This window comes from Alosa pseudoharengus, unplaced genomic scaffold (genome assembly GCF_046254945.1).
Source record: "Alosa pseudoharengus isolate Yale_2024_CS ecotype anadromous, Long Island Sound unplaced genomic scaffold, YU_APseudo_1.1 YU_APseudo_1.1_scf_2, whole genome shotgun sequence".
Classification (NCBI taxonomy): domain Eukaryota; kingdom Metazoa; phylum Chordata; class Actinopteri; order Clupeiformes; family Clupeidae; genus Alosa; species Alosa pseudoharengus.
In genome coordinates this window covers 43,811,798-43,831,856 of record NW_027468663.1, presented here as the reverse complement: position 1 = coordinate 43,831,856, position 20,059 = coordinate 43,811,798, and the positions used below count along the sequence as shown (strand labels likewise).

At 41.5% G+C, this 20,059-nt stretch overlaps 2 protein-coding genes across 4 annotated transcripts; both read right to left on the bottom strand.

Annotated features, from left to right (window-relative positions):
- Positions 1-2,194: 2,194 nt before the first annotated feature.
- cd5 (CD5 molecule) lies at positions 2,195-5,477 on the bottom strand. Of its 2 annotated transcripts, none has more exons than XM_076295105.1 (7): positions 5,264-5,477; positions 4,900-4,963; positions 3,378-3,767; positions 3,016-3,132; positions 2,864-2,914; positions 2,572-2,643; positions 2,195-2,483 (listed from the first exon to the last, which is right to left on the bottom strand). In XM_076295105.1, exons 2-7 carry the CDS (start codon positions 4,955-4,957, stop codon positions 2,407-2,409), a joined length of 765 nt encoding a protein of 254 aa, XP_076151220.1. In that variant the 5' UTR covers positions 4,958-4,963; positions 5,264-5,477; the 3' UTR covers positions 2,195-2,406. The 2 variants fall into 2 exon arrangements, with proteins under 2 accessions (XP_076151220.1, XP_076151222.1); XM_076295107.1 differs by having other exon boundaries at positions 2,195-2,480; positions 5,264-5,474.
- A 2,052-nt stretch (positions 5,478-7,529) lies between these two features.
- vps37c (VPS37C subunit of ESCRT-I) lies at positions 7,530-19,801 on the bottom strand. 2 transcript variants are annotated; one of them, XM_076295102.1, is made up of 5 exons: positions 19,677-19,801; positions 18,672-18,780; positions 14,713-14,884; positions 9,884-9,966; positions 7,530-9,699 (listed from the first exon to the last, which is right to left on the bottom strand). In XM_076295102.1, the coding sequence occupies exons 2-5, from the start codon at positions 18,762-18,764 to the stop codon at positions 9,019-9,021; spliced, it is 1,029 nt and encodes a 342-aa protein (XP_076151217.1). In that variant the 5' UTR covers positions 18,765-18,780; positions 19,677-19,801; the 3' UTR covers positions 7,530-9,018. The 2 variants fall into 2 exon arrangements, with proteins under 2 accessions (XP_076151217.1, XP_076151216.1); XM_076295101.1 differs by having other exon boundaries at positions 19,354-19,745.
- Positions 19,802-20,059: the final 258 nt, after the last annotated feature.

Below are 20,059 nucleotides of genomic sequence, written 5' to 3'. Positions count from 1 at the left end.
TCTCAGAAGTCACTTGAATAGTCGGTACCCATAGTTCTCACGGTTTCTTTTCTTACGGTTTCCTTTGGGCAGCTCCACTCTTCATAATTTTATTCAATAAATATTTTCAATTTCTGTAGTACAGATTAGGTCGAAAATTGTTTTTTTTTCTTTCTACAAGAATTTGAGTTGAAAATTAAAATACAATGAAAAGATGTCTGTGAATTATTCTTAAAATCTGTGTATTCTTCCTTCTTCACTCCACCGTAATCTCTCATACTGTGAATATTCCTTCTTCTCTGTTCCTTGCTAGTGCGCCCCTTAACCCTTGACAATGTGTCCTTTAAATTGCCACAGGGAATCAACTCTAAGCAGCCCATATTAAATACATCTTTATCGTCTTCTTTCTTCTCTCATTATCCTCTGATTAAAGGATAGATCTGTAAGTGACCCCACTAAACCCCTCTTTCCTCCCTCTTGCTATCACGAGGCAGAAGGCCCAGTGCAGTGGACTGTGCACTCTCTTCCATTTCGTAGACAATGCTACCAGGCAAGTTTATCAGGCAATGCCAAGTTGGGACAAGGTTGATATTTAGACGGCAGGCTGCTCTTGAGTGTGGTACAGTGGGGAAAGGAACACTCCTTTAAAATCTCTCAGTTTCATCAAGCTCTTGCTGTGACACACTTCTGTGTGCTGATACCCATGCTAGGGCAACAGAAGGAGCTTAGGGGCAATGTCCTCACCACAGGAGGCTTAGTGTAAACCTATAGCATTAAATTTCACAAAGCACCGCTGACACTCATATTACAATAGTTCTTTCTCTCTCTCTCTGTCTCTCTTTCACTCCCTCTCAGACACACATGAACCCACACAATCTTTCCTCCAACTTAATGTGTCTTGTTTTCTTGTGAGCCAAAACCCCCCAAGTAGTTTTACCTGACCATTCTATTATCATGTCACTTCTGATTCACTGACATGGTTGCACATGACAGTTGCACTGACAGGCTATGGTTGCACTTAGCACGGTCATAGTAATTCTTCTCCGTGTGAAAATGGGACCGTTTCGTGATCGAGAGCACTAGAGATTTGAAAGTGCATGTGCTCTGTGATTTTGTTTTTGGCTTTACTTTTTTATGTGCCGACTTAATGCCTCTGATACGTGTGATAGAGGGACGGATAGTTGAATGTGGGTGGTATGCATTTATCTTCATCCCTTCGCTTTGTTCTCACTCACTCTCCTCCCTCTGTCCCTCTCTCCCTCGCCGTTAATCTGTGCATGTAAGCTGTTGTCATCTGTCATTGTTCCATGATGGAACCTTATTCAAACTAGAGTTTTAATCCCTCACCGTGGCCAGCCTAAGAGTCCGGCACACTGTTCACTCTCGCTCATCAACAGAATAAATTATTCAGCATGACCACACTACATCACACCACACATTCGGTATGCCACGCAGACATAACACGTGTTCAGACACACACTCTTGTGTCATCTCGACTCACGCCACCTAACATATACACAAAACCGAGTGTTCCATTTAAAAGGACACAAGCAGTGTTTTCTATCAGAGTTAATACATAATCTGCATTCTCTGTGTCATTCTACCTTAAGAAATACACACCCCATATACAGACTGACAGACAGACACAGCACAAATACAAACACTCTTTCTATCTCTCTCTCTCTCTCTGTCTCTCTCTCTTTCTGTCTCTCTCTCTCACACACACACACACACATGCACATACCAAAGATTATTGGCTGAATGCTATTTTTTTTGTCAAAAATTGAAGCATTAAAATTACAGAGGCAGGCACAGTTGTTCACTCAAAATAAATCTCAATTAAAAAGCAACGCAGTAATAAAATCCCCCAATCCACTCTGTGTAATGGTCCAAAACCACCACAGTAAAAGCCCTGAAAACAACACAAATGCATTAGACAGACACAAAGGGGTGGGAAAGAGGGAGAGGATGCACCAAAATGAGGTTAGTCGGGGGGGCACGGGGCATAATGAAATAAATTTAGAGCAAGAAGCGTGTGTAAATGACAGAAATAACACAAACAGGAAGACGACAGAAAACGCAGCAGGAAACCACACATCTGCAAAAGTGTGCATTCCTCCACCCTCCTCACCTAAGCCTAGCTCTCCCAGTCATAGCTGCTCAGCTTGGAAGTTTGTGATTCAATCTGTGTGAAAAACTCTTTTACTCAACCGAGTTTGTGTTGTCTCAGGAATGGGCTTTATTTCAGAAAATGCAATTCAAAGAAACATACTTTTATGTACATGGTTATGAAATTACCCCCGCCCCAAAAAAGAACCCCCCAAAACAGCAAAAATGCACAATGCAAAATAAGGCCAAGCATCACTCAGATAAATAACACTTTGGTGATGAAGATAATGACAACAAAACGGTGAAAAAGATTCTCATTTAATTGTATGAATAGTCACTGTTCCGGTTAGACGAAGGCTCTCTGCTTGAAGTCACTGTGAGCTTTTCCAACGCTGCTGGGGGAAAAACAGAATAACAAAATATCAACAGAGAGTGAAATATATATGTGTGAGAGTGAGGAAAAAAAGAAATAGCAATACCCACCTGGATAGGAGTGTCTCTTGAATGTGTTGTTGTTGGGTTGCAGGCCGGCCTGCTGCTCTCTGTTATAGTACACTAATGGCATGATACACATAGCGTCAGTACATTTATCCTATCCATGTATCCTAATTTCAACTTAATTGTGTGTGTGTGTGTGTGTGTGTGTGTGTGTGTGTGTGTGTGTGTGTGTGTGTGTGTGTGTGTGTGTGTGTGTGTGTGTGTGTGTGCGTGCGTGCGTGCGTGCGTGCGTGCGTGCGTGCGTGCGTGCGTGTGCGTGTGTGTGTGTCTGACCCACCACTTTGGCTTTGCGTAGGGCCAATCCATCGCGTCTGCTGACTCTGAGACACTGTAATGTAGAAACACACGTCACATCACACACATTCACTAAAGGTATATGTGAAGTATGAGCATGACAACAGCTAACGCAATGTTTTTCAGTGGACTGACGTCTTTTGCGGAGGGCGGTGTATGTAGGTTTCCCGAAGCGGAGCAGAAGGACTCCCAGCACCAGGACAAGAAGAAGACCTGTGATGGCTTTATATGCAACCACCTCCCCGCTGCAGCCTGATGGTTAAGAGGAAGAATTATGAAATTACTGAAGGGATAGAGAGATTCATTATGGCAATTACGTCAAGGTACATTTGATGCCTTCATGAGGCCTTGTGCGGAGGGACTTGATATGTATGCTGCTCTTGCACAGACGTACCTTTGGTTGATTTGGTGGTCTGAAACAATTAGGCAATTTAATATGTGATCGACATGCCCTCGCTAGCTTTACATATACAACCCAGAGAAAACCCATCACGCACCTGTGCACTGAACATGGAGCGCAGTGCAATTCTGGCTTGCCATTGTCCCATTCCTATGAATATACAGGCCGGCGGTCACAGACCCAGAGGATCCCCAGGCCTGGAAATGTCCACATTTCATATTGGGACAGAGACCTACGAGTTTGATCTTGTATGGGCTTAAAAAGCAGACAGATTCATCTCCACCTTCGGGCCAGGTGAGGCGGACGGCCCCCTTGCATGGGATTGACCATTTCACTCTCACCAGGGCCAGCTCACGGAATGGCTGTGCAGAAGCCACCACTGCTCTTGTTGATGTGGCTATGGGATGGGAGGTGGGCACAGTGGTGGCCTTTGTTGCTTCGGTTGGTGGACGACTGGTGGATGTGGCATTATTTAGGTTTTGGCTATCTGTGTCACAGATAAAATAAGCAAAGTTATTATGGTCATTGCAAGGCAAGATACAGTTCTGAAAATGGACTCACTGACTGGTGATGATTTTACTTGAAAATACATAAAAAGTAGGCTCATAACACACATTAAAAAACGTTGGTTTATGGGTCTAAGGCACTTTCACAAAGATGTCTGGCAGTTGGTGAGAGCATATGCAATAGGTTAAATCATCCTTGCAAATGTGTTAATCAAGAGCAATATACAGTATGTCTATTGTATGTCCTTGGTAACCATGATTAAACATAAATATACATTTAGTGATATAAATTTACGGTAGTTCATAATTCTTTATTTTCATGTCGCGTAAGATTGACAAATATTACAATTCGAGCTGACTGTAGGCTTCATTTGATAGCATTTTTCATTGAAGCACACCACACTTTGACAAGCCTACTGTGAACCTAAAAAAAATCAACCTTCACCTGGCCTGGGTGTGCCTATTTGTTTTTAAATATCTAATACTAATACTAACAGTAATATAGCTACAATTTGTATATGGTGTCCCACAGAAGACATACAGTGATATGCTCAGCCACCCTGTAAATACTCCGTCCAAAGTCACAAAAGAGCTGTATGTGGGACCTGTCGTGAGTGGGGTCAGGTTTAAAAAGTCTATTAGTCATTGCAGATTAGGACCCCTATAATGAGGATAACCCCAGATTACCACCCGACTGTTATGGTCTGTCAAGTCCTGGATTAAAATATACCCTGTAATCTTTGGGATTTAATGCCACAAATTATGTGAATCATCTGTCTGTTGGATACATCGGAATTTAAAAAAGAAAAAAAATTGAAAATACCCGACATGCAAGTCAGCGGCATTAGAATTTAAGTACAGATGAGATGTCTTATTAAGTGTACAAAGTTACACATTAACCCCCTTTGCAGATAATATTGTTACTTAGTAACTGATATTTTAAAATATATAAATGTGCATGCATATCATCAGTCATGAAGTGGTGCATCCCTCCACTGTCATCCATAAATAAATCCTGATTTTTGACAATTCTGCTTTACTATCTATTGTAAGTGTTCATTGCACGTGATTTCATTCTAAAAAGTGTTTTGTGTTCTATGCACATAGGCTCACCTGTGTTAACAAGAAGCAGGCCCAGAAAAAGCACCAGCAGCTGCAGCCAGCGTTCCATTTCAAACTGACAGAACGGAGGACCAAGCCATCAGCTCAACTCACATATTTACACAAAATAACTATATACGTATATCCTGATAACACTACACACATAAGCAGAAGGCCAACGAAAGTATACTGTATTTGATACATTAGAATAAAGTTAAATGCTCAAGTGGCGGCAAAGCATCATACGGTCCAATAATATCAGTACAAGAATAAAAACTTTATGTAATATTCTTTAGTTTGTCTTTATATTGTGACAATGGCTTCACACTTGTCCTTCACTACAATGTAATTACTTTTTAACAAAAACAAGACTTACCTCAAAGCAGTGATGACAGGAAGTTTACTGAATGATAGACAAACTGAAATGAAAGGAAATGTGCAGAGGTGTATACTTTTCTTCTCTCCTTTTCCCCCACTCTCTCAGGCCTCTCTCACATTCTCTCCAATGAATCACTCCGTCTCAGTGTTTTGACTTGATGTCTTCTGCAAAATGCAGAACTTCCTTACATCAAAGCCAGGAAGAACAAGACGGCTAGAAGAGAAAACACTTGAGTGGGCTGAAATGTTAAAATGCAAAAGAAAAAGAGCAGGAAAGATGCTTTTAAAAAATTAACATTATTAATTGACTGATGACACAATTTTGGACAAACCTAATGCCTGTGAAGGTGTTCAATGGTGGTATTATAACTTTCTCCTTCACTGTCGTTGCAGCTCTGGACTTATTATGACCTCTGGTTCCAGTCTAAAAGTGTTAATGTATTTACTACATTTCATTTAGTCAGGTTTCTACGCCTAATCCCACCCCCGTCCTCACACATCACTTCCCACCAGAGGGATCGAAAATTCAGGGCCGTGCATGCTCACTTTCAGTCTGCCATTACTCATTTCTTCCTCTCGGTCTACGCTTTTGTTTCTCCTGCTTCGAACCCCATCTTTTTCATCTTTCGCCTCTGGTTTACCAGAGCCGTAGACCTGGTGAAAAAACCCCAATGTGTGCATTGTCGCCTCTTCATACATCAACCACCTAGTCACAGGCTTATCACTTCCTGATACCTAAAACATCAGGCCTGAGGTTCTGTGTAAACGTGAGATGGGACTTTGTCATTATCACTTGCTCATCTTCGCCAATTTCTAGCTTTGGCACCAGCAGTGACATGTATCAGTCACCAACGACTTTCTGACCTGTTGCTCACAATGAGATGCAAATAAATGTTCAATTTGTCATATTAATTACTTTACTTCCTGTCGTAGTGATGGGTTACTTCTCAACAATCAACTGTGGGACATGACACATACTGTTGGGGGCGAGATGGAGAAATAGTCAAACGCAACTTCAAAACACATAAACAAGGCGGGAGGCGGAGTAGGCCTAAAAAAAACATTAAAAAAATCCCTTTTGAGTGGAACACAAAATCAGTGATGATTAGTGTGTGGTGTCGCGACAGTCTTACTAGGCTATGCGTGCATGTGTGTGCGCATTAGGGCGTGGACAACAACAAGAACATGATAAACTCATCACAGTCGCTTTTGTCATAAATCAACTTCAGTGTTTTATTACTCACACTCAAAAAAAGAACACTTTGAAACAGGCTACAGTCATCACCACCAAACCAATATATTCTTGTTTTTCTTTTTTTTAAATGATATTTGTCTTTGTTTTATCCCTAACGAGGCACATCTTTGTGCTTCTACGACAGCGACCCCATCCCCCTCCCCACCCTCGATCAGATCACGGGCCTCGGCACAGCTCCTTCCTGCCGGTGGCCAGGTGCCCGGGCTTCGCACCACCTGAGTCGTAATTACTGAGTCTGTTGGTTCATTAAAGCCAGTGGCAAGGTGGGCTTGATTGAAATGCCCACCAGTCCCGTGTTGATATCTTAGTTTTCTTCTCATTTTCTTCTTTTTTTTTTGTTTCTTTGTTGGTTTAGTCAAGGATTGCTTCAAAGTACAAAAATAAAAAGAGCCGGACACCTGCTCTGGGACTGGGTCAGAGCCGACTGGTGTGGGGAGCCTCAGCGCGGAGCTGGGTTGGGCTGAGGCGTGCTGGCTTGGCAGGCCAGTGGAGTGCCAGCCTGAGCTCAGTGGCCCGGCGATCGGCCTGCCTGTCTGTGATGGCGGTGAGTGAGTTGGTGCACTGCCATCAGGGGGGCCCTGGCGGCGAGGCTACGGAACACCCTCAGAGTGATGCATAGTGCCATGACGACCTTTCACTACGCACACCTGAACGTGCCGTTTAATAAACTTTGTTTTGGTTTAGATCCCCCACCAACCCAACCGCTTATCCAGTAACTGATGATTTTAACCCCAAAACAGATCTGCACAACACCAGTTAATACAGCCTGTATCAACCAGGACTTTTACTCTTCTCTTTAAACGAAACTAAAATGTCTCAACTCTGCTGCCTTGACCATCGACAGTAACACACATCTGCATAGAGGAGAACTGGGGAGGTGCATTAGCTGACATGGGGGGGCTCATGGTAGGGGTGTGCGATATATATTGTGCAGTATATATTGTCTACAATAATAACTCAAGTTTAGTATGTTAAATGTTGTTCTCTCATTGACGTCCAGAATAAGGAAAAGGCTTAACGTGTTTTATTGTTTCAAAATAGCATTCGTGTCACCAAATTTTATCAAATGTGATAAGCACTATCTCTAATGAAAAAAGATACTTATATGAGTTGTACAAACAACTTTTTAAAGATGCAAAATATCACCTAATTAACGTTAACAACAAAATCTCAGAAAATATCAAGATATTATTTTTCAATATCGCATACCCCTAGCACACGAGTGCTGGTTGCTGCATAATCAGAGGGGTGCTGCGTAGCCTCTTCACCCAACATTTTACACCCATCCTTAGGGCCCCATCTGTCGTTCCCTTCAGTGTGCTTTCGGTGCTAAAGAAGTAGAATAAGATATGTTATATACTTCCCTTGTTTAATGATTCCTGTTAGTAGTATTTTCATTTATCATACAAATCACATATATTCTCAAATGGTAGTGAACTTACAGAAATAAACTATGTCTTCTCACCATTGTCAAGCATTGATTTATGTTGTCAAGCAGTACATGGGAAGAGGAAGAGGTTTATCAGAAGGACAGATGAAGGAACAATGGGGGGAGAAAGGGAGGTACCGTCAACGTAAACCAGGAAAAGATGAAAGCAACCAGAGTTGTGATTATGGCCAACTATGGCATTCAAGATGACAGTCTGAGATCAAGACAACACAACAACTGTAGAGCCCCAACACTTCTGTTATGGGGAAGCTTCTGAGGGCCACGTATGGTCTGGATGTCACAATAGGATATCAGGTGACTAGAGAGGGCATGGTGCTGCAGATCTAGCATTTGCACATAAAGGAGGGATAGACTGTTGATCGGAGTGGTGAGTTTTCACAGCCTGTCACTGATGCTGCACTTACTACCAGTGTAGTGTCATGAATTCCCAACACTTAAATGTTAATGCACAACTACACTGATCTATAAAACAAAACAAAACAAAAAAAACAAGTCAGAACAGTCGAACACTTTCTGACAGCAAACAAAGAAACATTTACATTTTTTGAATGCAATCACTGCTTCCAAGGTGTGTCCTGTGAAGAAGTCCGACTTGATGATGTGTGTGATATAAGGAGTGCTTTGGAGCCTGCTGGAGGACGAGGACTGTCTCATCACCGGGCTGCGTTGCCTTAGACTCCTCATGGGGGGCCTCCGTTTGAATGCGAGGGAAAGGAGGAGAAGAACAAAAGGAGTGCAGTGTGAACGAAGGCTTGCACACCCATCAAGCTTCACACAGGAAGAGGAAGAAACGCAGGTAGGTAGGGCAAACCACAAATCTGATGCCAGGAGCGAAGGAAACGTGACAAGAGGGGGCGAGGAGGATAGAGGGATAGAACGCAGGTGACAGAGGGGGGGCGGGGGGAGAGAGAGAGAGATAGAGAGAGAGAGAGAGAAAGAAGGAGAGTGAGAGAAACAATGGATGAAAGAGACAGCATCATAGGCTGGGGAGTGACCGAAAGAGAGAGCCAGACAGAGGGAGAGGGGAAGGTGAGAGGGACAGAGGGACTCAGGAGTAGGACTGCGGCACCCTGAATCCAGACTGATAGACAGGCCTTCCCGCGTTTGGCTGGGAGGGCGGCAAGCTGGGCCCAGTGGGGTAGCTGTAGCCCGCTGGGTAGGGATACGCAGAAGGGTAGGGGGCTGGGCTGGGGCCAAACTGCCCAAAGGGAGGCCCGGGGAGGCCAGAGAAAGCTGGCTGGGTGGGGTAAGGGCAGGGCCCAGGGCCAAAGCTGGGCCGGGAGGCTGCATATCCTGCTGCGGGGGAGAAAGAGGACCCCGGGCTGGGGTAGGGTGGAAACTGAGCTGGGGGATTGGTGGGGCCTGCTGCGGCAGCGCTTGGGGGCTGGGATGGGGGAGACACGGGGAAGGGGCTGTAGGGCAGAGCCGAGCCGGAGGGATTCTGGGGGGAGTTTGAGAAGCTGCCGCTGGACTTGGCCACGCTTTGTGGCTGCGGCTGCGTCTGGCCTGGTTGCCAGGGCGAGGATGTCACCGCTGGATCCTGGTTGGCGCAGGGCGTTGTCGTCATGGCGGACGCGTTGTCACCTGCCGCCTGGCTCTTTTGGCGTAAAATCTCCTGCAGCTTCTCTATCCGTACTCGTCTTTTGTGCGCAAGGGAGCGGAGGGAAAGGAAGCGATCCAGGAAAGAGTCCAGAGACAAAGAACCTTCCAGAAACTCTTCTGCTAATGTCTGAAAGACATAAATAGAAAACAAAATGTCATAACCATACATACAATTCAGGGAGTAACTAACATATGCAGACATGTAATGCCTATAAATGCTACTTTGGCACATTTACAAATTCATATTTACCCCCTTACTCTATTTCTACGACACTGTAGCTCAGTTTGATTATAGACAGACTCTCACTCACCTCAGACTCTGCCTCTGTGCTAGTGCCCTCTGCCTGAAGACGGGAGAACAGCATCTCCGGTGACACCTGCCCCATTACATTGTCTGTGAGGAGAGAACGGTCAGTATCCAGTTCAAACATCAACACACACGCACACACACGCGGACACACACACACACACACACACACACACTTATGGAAAGTACCCCATGCCAATCGTGAGATATGGTGAAGGGTATGTGATGATGTGGGGCTTTTTTAATTCAGGATGCTGGATCCATGAAATTACTGGCCTTTAAAAAAGAAAATCTACCTGCCTCTATGGAAATTTAACATAAGGGTATGTATACTTCTGGCCCCTGTATTTTAAGGAAGAACATTTATTTCTTTACGATATTTCTTTACGATTATTCATTCACAAAGAAAATTGGTGTCCTTAAAGGTTGGATTTTTCCTAATTTTTTAATTAAGGCATTAAAGGTTGTATCAGCGATTGCGTGGTAACGTCACTTCTGTTGATGTTCAAACAAAACAGAGAGCTAGCTTGCAACTCCCTCCCCCTCCCTCCCGTGCAATTGAAACTCTCCTAAACGTGCATCTCGTCGGTTATTTTGCCTTTGAGTGGTTGCCAACACTTGTTGGTAGCAATTGTTTTTGTGTACAGATCTCGGAGCCTAGGCTGCCTACAGAGACATGGTTTTTTGACGGCCTGCTTATGGGGCAGGCAGCTAGCGGATCATTAGGAAAGATTAGATGAATGTGATCATTTGTGCCTGAAATCACCAATACAACCTTTAAGATCAATTTCCAAAAGATAATTTTTTTTATTCCTATTTTTAGTCAACCTTAGCATGTGTATGTACAGGGTATCGTAACACCCCCAATTATCACCACTTTTGTTTGGAAATTCTAAAACAACAATGTTTTTTAACACTTCAAAATAACATTTGCTAAATCAGTGGTCACCAACCTTTTTGAGCCCAAGATCCCTAACCTCGCCCTGAACAAAGGCAAGATCTACCACGCTGGTCCATTATTAGATTAACGTTATCAGACAGCACTGTAAATGTATGCAGGAATTTCTCACATTATGATGGCTAGGTCTTGAATAAATCATGCGCTATCCTATCCCGCGCTGAAATGTAGGCTACGCCCTGTAAACGTTGGCGAACATGTGGAAATTTGGTGACTGTTTTTAATTGTCCTGTTATTCTCGGGATCTACTGGGCAAGTCCAAAAGATCTACTGGTCGATCGCGATCGACGGGTTGGCGACCACTGTGCTAAATTAACCTTACATCTTTCAGTAGCCATAGGTGTGTAGATTTTAACAAAATCTGGTTTGGTTCTTAACGGGAGCATTTACTCCCTGAAATATCCGATTTTGTTTACCACGCTCCGAGTTATAGTGCTGGCCTGATGAGTCGCCTATTTACGCCGTTTCAACGGCACATGAACGGTTAGACCGAGAATTCTTGTCATGAAATTAAAATTCAACTGGAGCTCCAAGCGGATGTGTACACGCAGCCTTACAACACTGTTAACAGCTCTTCGAGTCACGGTAAAATGTCATTTTTGGTGCATTGCTAATTTAGATACACCTATGGTGTGGGTGCTTGCGTTTCTTTAGGAATCCGCCATCTTGCTTTGTATAGAAATGGATATTAAGTGACACATACACGCAAGATGGCGGAAATACGGGACCGACGGTAATGGGGGGAGTTCCGATATGTAAACTTATGAGCACAACTGTACATACATACATACATACATTCCTACATACATACAGTGCTGCTTGAAAGTCAGAGGCGGACAGAGTACACAGCTTCATTACTTGAGTAAAAGTACAGATACCCTTTGCTAAATTTTACTCAAGTACAAGTAAAAGTACAACAGTCAGATGTCTACTTAAGTAAAAGTACTAAAGTACTTGTTTTTAAAAGTACTTGAGTATCAAGAGTACAAGAGTAGCCTACATTTTCTAAATATTGCATTACTACTGCCACAGTGCTTACATTTATGTACAGAAACGTCCTGCATGGAGTTATGAAAAATGTTAATGTTAATACCTTGGAGAATGTAAAAGGAATTGAAAGTAAAATCAAGTCATTTTCATCTTTTTACCATGTTGCCAGGGATGGGCAGTATTTCTAATACATGTATTTAAAATACGTATTTCAAATACAAAATACTATTGGTTTTGTACATAAATACATGGTTTTGTCTCTTATCTAAATCTGACCATGGAGTTGACTTTGACGGAAAGCTGAAGGTGATTGCTGATAGGCTGTCCCAATCAGTGGCGCCTGCACAATCCAATCACGTTTGAGAGGGAAACAACAAATTGAGGATTTCTGATATTTTTCTTTTTTCCTTTTTTTAATAGTTTAAAAGTAATGGGTACTCAAGGTTAGGATAGAAATGTAGTGGAGTAAAGAGTACAATATTTGCCTCTCAAATGTACTTGAGTAAAGTCATGAGTACTCCCCCAAAATGATACTCGAGTAAAGTACAGATCCCTCAAAACTGTACTCAAGTACTGTACTCAAGTAAATGTACTTCGTTACTGTCCAGCTCTGTTGAAAGTATGTGAATCCCTTGAACCGTTGGGACGTTTCTGTTTAATCAATTTTCTTTTGTTATCAAAGTTTTTAATGAACTGTCAGATGTGTACATTTATCAAATGCATTGACTTGTTTAGAGGGGATTGCATAAGAAGCCAAAAAAATCATGAAATTAATGTACAAAAGTAAGTGAACCCCCAGCTGCATTGGTGAAGTCAAATAGGTAACTAATGTAAAACATATTTGGGTGCTGAAATTCAGTTGAATCAATTAAACATATCAAACATACTAACATCAAACATATTAATCAAACAGACTTCCTTGGAAAGGGTTTGAACAGTCATGACTAAAAGAGAGAGGAAATCCACCAAACCACTGTAGTGCTAAGGCATCTGCCCTGCTCTCAAGAAACAACAAAACTGGCCCATTCAACTTTCAGAGGCCTTCTGGAAGTCAATTCTCTAGACAGGTGAGTCCAAAATAGAATTATCCGGTCACAATCCAAATGGTCCTGTTTGGAGGAAAGCCAACACTGTATACCAAGAAAAGACCCCCTCTCAACAGTGAAGCATGGTGTTGGGAATGTGGAGGTGCGGGGCTGTTTTTCTGCCTCTGGACCTGAATGACTCCATATCATCCAGAAAAGTATGAATTCTCAGGCCTATCAACAAATTCTTGATCTGAACCAGTCTTCAGAACCAGAAGCTAGGGAGGAAATAGATTTTATAACAGGATAATGACCCTGTCAGCATTCAAGTAAAATGACCAAGGAATGGCTTAAGATAAAGATAATTGATACCTTGGCCTAGTCAAAGTCCAGACCTCGAATTCAATAGAAATGTTTTGGCTAGATCTGAAGCGGGCAGTACATGCCAGTTGTCCCTCCAACCTCTCAAGAAGTAGGCAAAAATCCGCGGAACCAGATATGAGACACTGGTTAATGGATACAGAAGACATTTGGTTGAAGTAGTGCTTGCAAAGGAAGGTGCTACAAGAAATTAACTACATGGGTTCACATACTTTTGCAAATTTCATATTTTGAGTTTTTGTGAACTAAACCACTTTTGTAGCCTGGCGAGCCAGACCCACATTATAATGTAGGGTCTGGGCACTCACCGTTCGCAGTGCTCAGTCCGAGGGTCGGGATAATCAGTTGTCTTTCAAATTCCCTCTGCACGCAATAGGACGCAATAGGATATTTGTTTTCAAGTAGCAGGGAATTCAAGCCAAACCGTTGCAACTCTGCCATCAATCATTATGTTAAGCCCAACAAACGACTCTATACACGATTTCAATGCCAGATTTAGTTTTCATTTCTAGAGCTCACAAGTCACCGGAGAGTTGCTAGACTAGCCCTGGGGTCTAGCTAGGGGCGCGTCTAGATTTCTAGGCTACCACTTTTGTTGAATATATAATAAAACTATATAGCTTTGTGTGTACATGATGTATGTGAGTAAAGTTATAATGTACAAATGTTATAATGTACAAAGTTATAATAAAACTATATAACTTTGTACATTAGATCAGTGTTTCTCAAAGTGTGGTCCGGGGACCACTGGTGGTCCGCAAGCTATCCCAAGTGGTCCGCGGGCAGACGTGGTAAAATATAATATAGATGAGTTGTTTGCCATATTGAACCAACTTGTATGTAAATCTAAACAGTTCTGCAACACTGCCTATGTAAGATATGCCAGTTTAAATCATATTAATCTTCTGACACAATAAGCAAGGTGCAAAGACAATAAGCAAGGTGGTGGTTCAGTGAGTAGGGTCTAGGCCTATTGTGTACTGTTGAAGTAGGTCTAATCATTAGCTAAGTGGTCCGTGAGTTTCTTTTTATTAGTTAAGTGGTCCTTGGTCTGAAAAAGTTTGAGAAACACTGCATTAGATGATGTATGTGAGGCATACCAGAACAATGGAAATTCTTTAAGCTACACTGTCACAAGAAAAACAGGATTGTCTTGACTTCGCTCTTGTTAACTCATGGTGCACACTGTTTGTTAAATACTCCCCGTTGGAATGTTGATGTGTACTGTTGCTGTGATGGTTGGGGTGGGGAAAGAGGGTTGACAGAAAGAACTAGAGGCAGGGTGCTTCACTTGAGCTGTTAAACTGCGTTCACATGAGCTCCAATTCCACTTGCCCTTATTATTCCCTCCAGTGACAATTACCCTTAAGACTGAGGGCCAACTGAACATGCAAGAAGGCAGCTCTTAAGAAAGGTGTTTCCAAACTTTCTTAACCATTTCCCAACATATGCCTCTTCTCTCTCTAACCACTCGCTTACCTCTAAGAGCACACCGCTGCTTGTATCTGTCTTGCACTTCCTCCAGCTCTGAGTAACGTTCCACCAGGCGTTCCCTCTCTCGTTCTAGCCTCGGCTTCATGTCCAGGTTTCTCTCAGCCAGGCTACGGTTGGAGGCCAGGGCCATCTCCCGCTCCAGCTGGATGTTTTGAATCTGTACAGAAGCAGATGAACACGAGTCAGACCTTACTTGGATGGTCTCCTATAGACCCTTTCAAGAGAGTTCCATTCTCAGCATCATAGTTGGCCCCACAAGGCTTCCGTTTTAACATTCCATATGTTATGGTTTTCAATTTATGGTTAAGGGTTTGGTGACGTTCAGCAAAAACAACAATTTTAAAGACTAAATTTGAATTTCAACAAACCATCTGTAAAGTCTCTGTAAGCAGACTATTCAAGAAATGTGTTGGCAAAAGTCAAATAAAACTGGCAGGCACGGCATATTAGTTCCAATGCAGTTGGAATGGTGGATTTTCATGTTAGCACCTTATATCACCTTCAGTTACCCCACGTCTTGTTTTGAAATTGTTATTTCCCTATGTGGCTTTACTGCGAGCCCTTGATGATCAGGGATAACATGATGCGCCCAGCCTGACAATAAAATGCGTCCTTGTATGGAAACTTTAAGGCTTGTGTTATGCAAATTGTAAACTAGGTCACATGCATGGAGATAGATACCTCAACTATCTAGTTGGGGATATTATGCAAATGAGCAAACAACTGATTTAGGTTCTGTCCTCTCTGCGCAACGTTAGTGACAAAAGAAAATCATATACATTACCGAAAAATAATCATATACACTACCATTCGAAGGTTTGGAATAGCAGAGCAATTTTCATGAATTTGAAAGGAAATCATGCCTGTTTTTCTTTTCAAATAAGCTAGACAGGGTCAGAAGCACACTGTAGAATTTATCATTAGAAATCCCTTTTGGAATTATGCTTGTACGACTGAAGAAACTGGTCTTCTTCTGAGCATCAAAACTTATAAAATGTTATTGGTCACATCACATGTCAAATCAGATAAGACTGCAGCAGCAGCACCACTATTGAGGGTAGTACTGGTGCAATTGTGATGTGATCGCATCACAATGTGACCATTTTCTTCTGGGAATGCAACCTGTTATTGCACTAATCGGACACTGAAATTGAATGACCATACATTAAGGCATTTCCCATATGTACTGTGCATTTTTGGGTTCAATGTAGTCATGCTTTGTTTTGCTCTTACTATTTTCATATCCATAAATAGTACAATACAAAATGAATGAAAATAGCAACTAGAAGAAATGTTTAATTGGAAATAATTATTGATACAGTATAGTTGCTAACAAAATGGGTTCATTTCTAAATTGAGGTGTTAGGATCACAGAGAAGAAGCTTGGTCAGGCATAGAACCAATAAAAAAGATGCCGGAGCATTGCTTGACACTTTCTGCCTGGTTCAGATTACACTATTTCAGCTTGATTTTGCCACTATTTTGTCATTGGCGACAAACTTCCAGCATTAGGCCTAAATATGAAGGTCAGGAAAGACACCCAAAGAGGAACAGGTCTTGTAGTGGGAAACTCAAAGTCCAATCACTTGGTTTTTTTGACGTCCCACAACACACTGCCAAATATTCTAGCATGAAAAATTTTAAGAAAGGCCATAATTTCCTTTTAACATGCCCTGTTAATATCCCTGTGGACAGCACTTGAATGGAGCCAAATTTACTCCTTAGATTATGCAAAATGTATAGTGAAGACCAGTCAAGCTGTGCTGCTTCATTTCTGAAAATGAAAAAATCTCTGATGAAAGCATATGATCAATCACAGTGTTTCTTGAAATACTGTGATTGATCATATGCTTTCAGTACTTGTAACTTTGATAATATCCTGACTATATCACTGATTCATTTCACACATTATTTGATTGATAAAATTGGCGTCTGTAAAAGTCGATTATTGAATGCAATGCATTATAATTACATGCAATGTATAGTTTATACAAACTATTTAAAAGTTTTTACTGTCCGTTATTAACTTATATTTGGCCAAACTGCCACAAACAACAAAGTATACTCGCTTTTTCTGGAACACATCTTCAATGGGCTACCTCGTTTTACATTGCATTCGATAATCGACTTATACAGATTTTCCTTCGAGAGGAGCTGGTATACATGTAGGGGGACAGTTGGTAAGTCTTCTTAACAGTCTTCTGTAATAAACTCTGGGTTCACTAACTACGATTTGGGGCTGTAGTGTATACCGGGGCAAGCTCTGTAGTGGTTGATCAACCAACAATACTGTCTCCACAGCTTATTTGATTTGTTTTAATGCAGAAAAAGACCTTAGGGTCAATTTTCGCCAGTGTTACACTTTGATATGTTTGTATGTAAACTCGAATTTGAAACATGGTCCGTACACAAACAAGCCTACTGTTGATTACTGTAAACATCTAAACAGTTGCATACAAACATACCAGTCTACTCCTCTCCTAGTTACTCATCAGAATGTCCAGATCAGAATCTTCCTGTTTTTCAAGTTGGTGAGCAGGCAGGAACGTATCTGTTTCTATCACCCTCATAATACTGTAACACTAATAATAGGCTAATGACTCACAGAGAATGGAAATATGATTGTGCCATCCCTTTCTTCTAGTGTATGCATGTTTCACCTTAATCAACATGTTTACAGTTTTCCCACATAGATGCAGTCTAAAGGAATTTTAACTGAATCATGTTCACGCCTCCCAGGGCTAGCAGTAATTATCAATTACATTTTGAATTGAACCCTGTTCTGCCAATACACAATGAAGTATATGATGGTTCCTTAATTACTAGAGGGTCATTCTGTGTCAAATCAGACAGAATCCAAGAAAATTGTTGCTGTACTGCCTCATATTTTGTTCAAAGTTTGCACATACTGTTTAGGTCCCCAAACTATCACCTGTACTATATTTTTGTTAAATTATAATGTTTTCTGATTATTTTTACATCTATTATACTCTCAAAATGCATGATGTTAGAAGCTATCTCTGGCTTCTATAATCTGGAGATTAACTTTTGTTTTGCTCATAGCATTGATGCTACAGAGGATGATAGTTTTGTAGCACAATCCACAAAATCTCTAGCATCAGTATGTAGTTACAAACACCACATCTGTAGGCTACACTCTAGAAAACATTTCAAATAGTTTTTTATAGCACATGCTATATATATATATATGTAGCATTATACTGCCCTGTTTGGGCAAGAATATCTTGAGAAATATTATTCCTAGACTGACCAAACTTTGTAGGATGGAAGACAAACATGTTCTCAGCATGACTTGGCCATTAGAAGTATGTACTGCATGCCCATTGATTCTATATAAAGCACTTGATTTGGGAACAAAGTGCAAAATGAGTAATACTGTGATACTGATACAGTGATAGCTCTTTAGTGTACAAAATGCCAGTGTTGCACCATGTTTCATTCATAGATCAATATACTTAGTTAATTACATTGTATGCCTCTGCTTTTTCATTCTTGTCCCTGGGATAAAACAGTGATTTTTACTAGCGATTTATCTATGGTACAACATTGGCACTTTGTACACTAAATTAAATGCATATACTTTGGGCTACTTCCACATACATTTATTAATATCAAAGGCTAAAAAATATGAAGACATAGGATTTTAACAGACATATTTTATAAGCCTTGGTTTAAGGACCCATTCATGGTGTAGCAGGGTTGGAACAAAATGTGTGATGGTGCAGCAACCACCTTATCTGAGTTTGACACTTAATGACCCTGGATTTAATAAATCATAAGAGTCTGCTTGGTTTGGTGGTCTGCATAGACTGAAGTCTGACACAATTGCTGGATACACAAACAATGAGGCCACATTGACACTGTTATCGGCTATTTGTGGTTTTCTTTCACTCGCAGGGTGTCTGAAGAAATAAATAACCCACCTCATCTGATTCCAGTGCCATCGACTCCACCCGTTCCGAGTTGTCCAGCAAATCCTGCAACTCGGATTGGCTGAGGTCCTGAAGCTTATCCATTAATTTGCCAGAAGAACTGTGGTAAAAAGCGAAGTGAGCAGTAGGGTTTACATACCAAATGCTGACACAGAGAGCGGCACAACAATTAAGGCAACATGCGGTGTCTATAACAATCAGACTGTTCAGAAATACCACTAATCCTACAAATATCATGTGATAGACCGGAGTTTCAGTCACTGCAGTAGGCCTAGATTCCGATCATGATCATAACATACCACTGGCAAGTCAAATTAAGTATCAACCACTCTAAAGTGAAAACACTGGACTAAGACAACCTCCGCGTTCTATGCGTCCATTGTTTTAAATAGCTAAACTGGTATACTACGTCTAAGGAGCCAAGCTAATGTGAAGTTTGCGAACCCCCAGATAATGTTTAAGCAAGTTTAGTAAACCAATTGCTATTGACAGGCTACTGACTAACGTTATAGCTAGGTAACGTTAACATTAATTCACTCTTAACCTACTGTAGTATGTCGACAATCGTAAATGCAAGGGGTAGTATACCTTTTGGGATCGAAACTGCAGGCTAGAATGACACATGCATATATTTTTCTAAACAAAATTGTAATGCAACGTTAACATTACTTACTTGCTGCTAGCAAATCAAATATATTGTGGCATGGAACACATTGACGGGCATCCAACTTAATTGGAGGTGGATGACGTAAAATAAACACGGAAGCACTGACCTCAATTTCAAAACAAAAACATATAGCAGCTATAACGTTATCGATAATGTCGGAGATGTCCACCGTGACGTAAATTTTACCAATGGTTGACAACTAATCTGGTCTGATCTATCTCGATTTTGACGGGAGCTACCTAGCTAGCAAGCTAATAACAGCCAGTGAGCTAACTAGCAAGCTTACTGGCTAAACCGAAAACGATATAATTACAACGAAAGGCACTTGCTTGCGTGAGCGTTAGCTACAGCTAACTTCAGGAAAGCCCACCGCTCGAGCTCAGTATTCCACAAGGGTCAACATCTGTCTGCTGTCCAATATAATTCGAAATGGAGAACCAAGTTATATCCACATGGGAGTATAGACTGAGAACCCACAAAAGCAATGCTAGAAATGTTATGATGATTGAGAGGTTTCTTTTTCATCAGGGAAAGTTTTACTTCGGACTGACATAAACCAGCGCCATGTTTGGTCTCAACCATCAGACAACACAGAGGGGGAGTATAACCAATTAATTTATTACTTTACCCCATACATGATTAAAAAGGCATGGGACGTCATATGTTATTTCTAATCTAATGAGTAATTACTGTTGCCTTGAACTGTAGCATG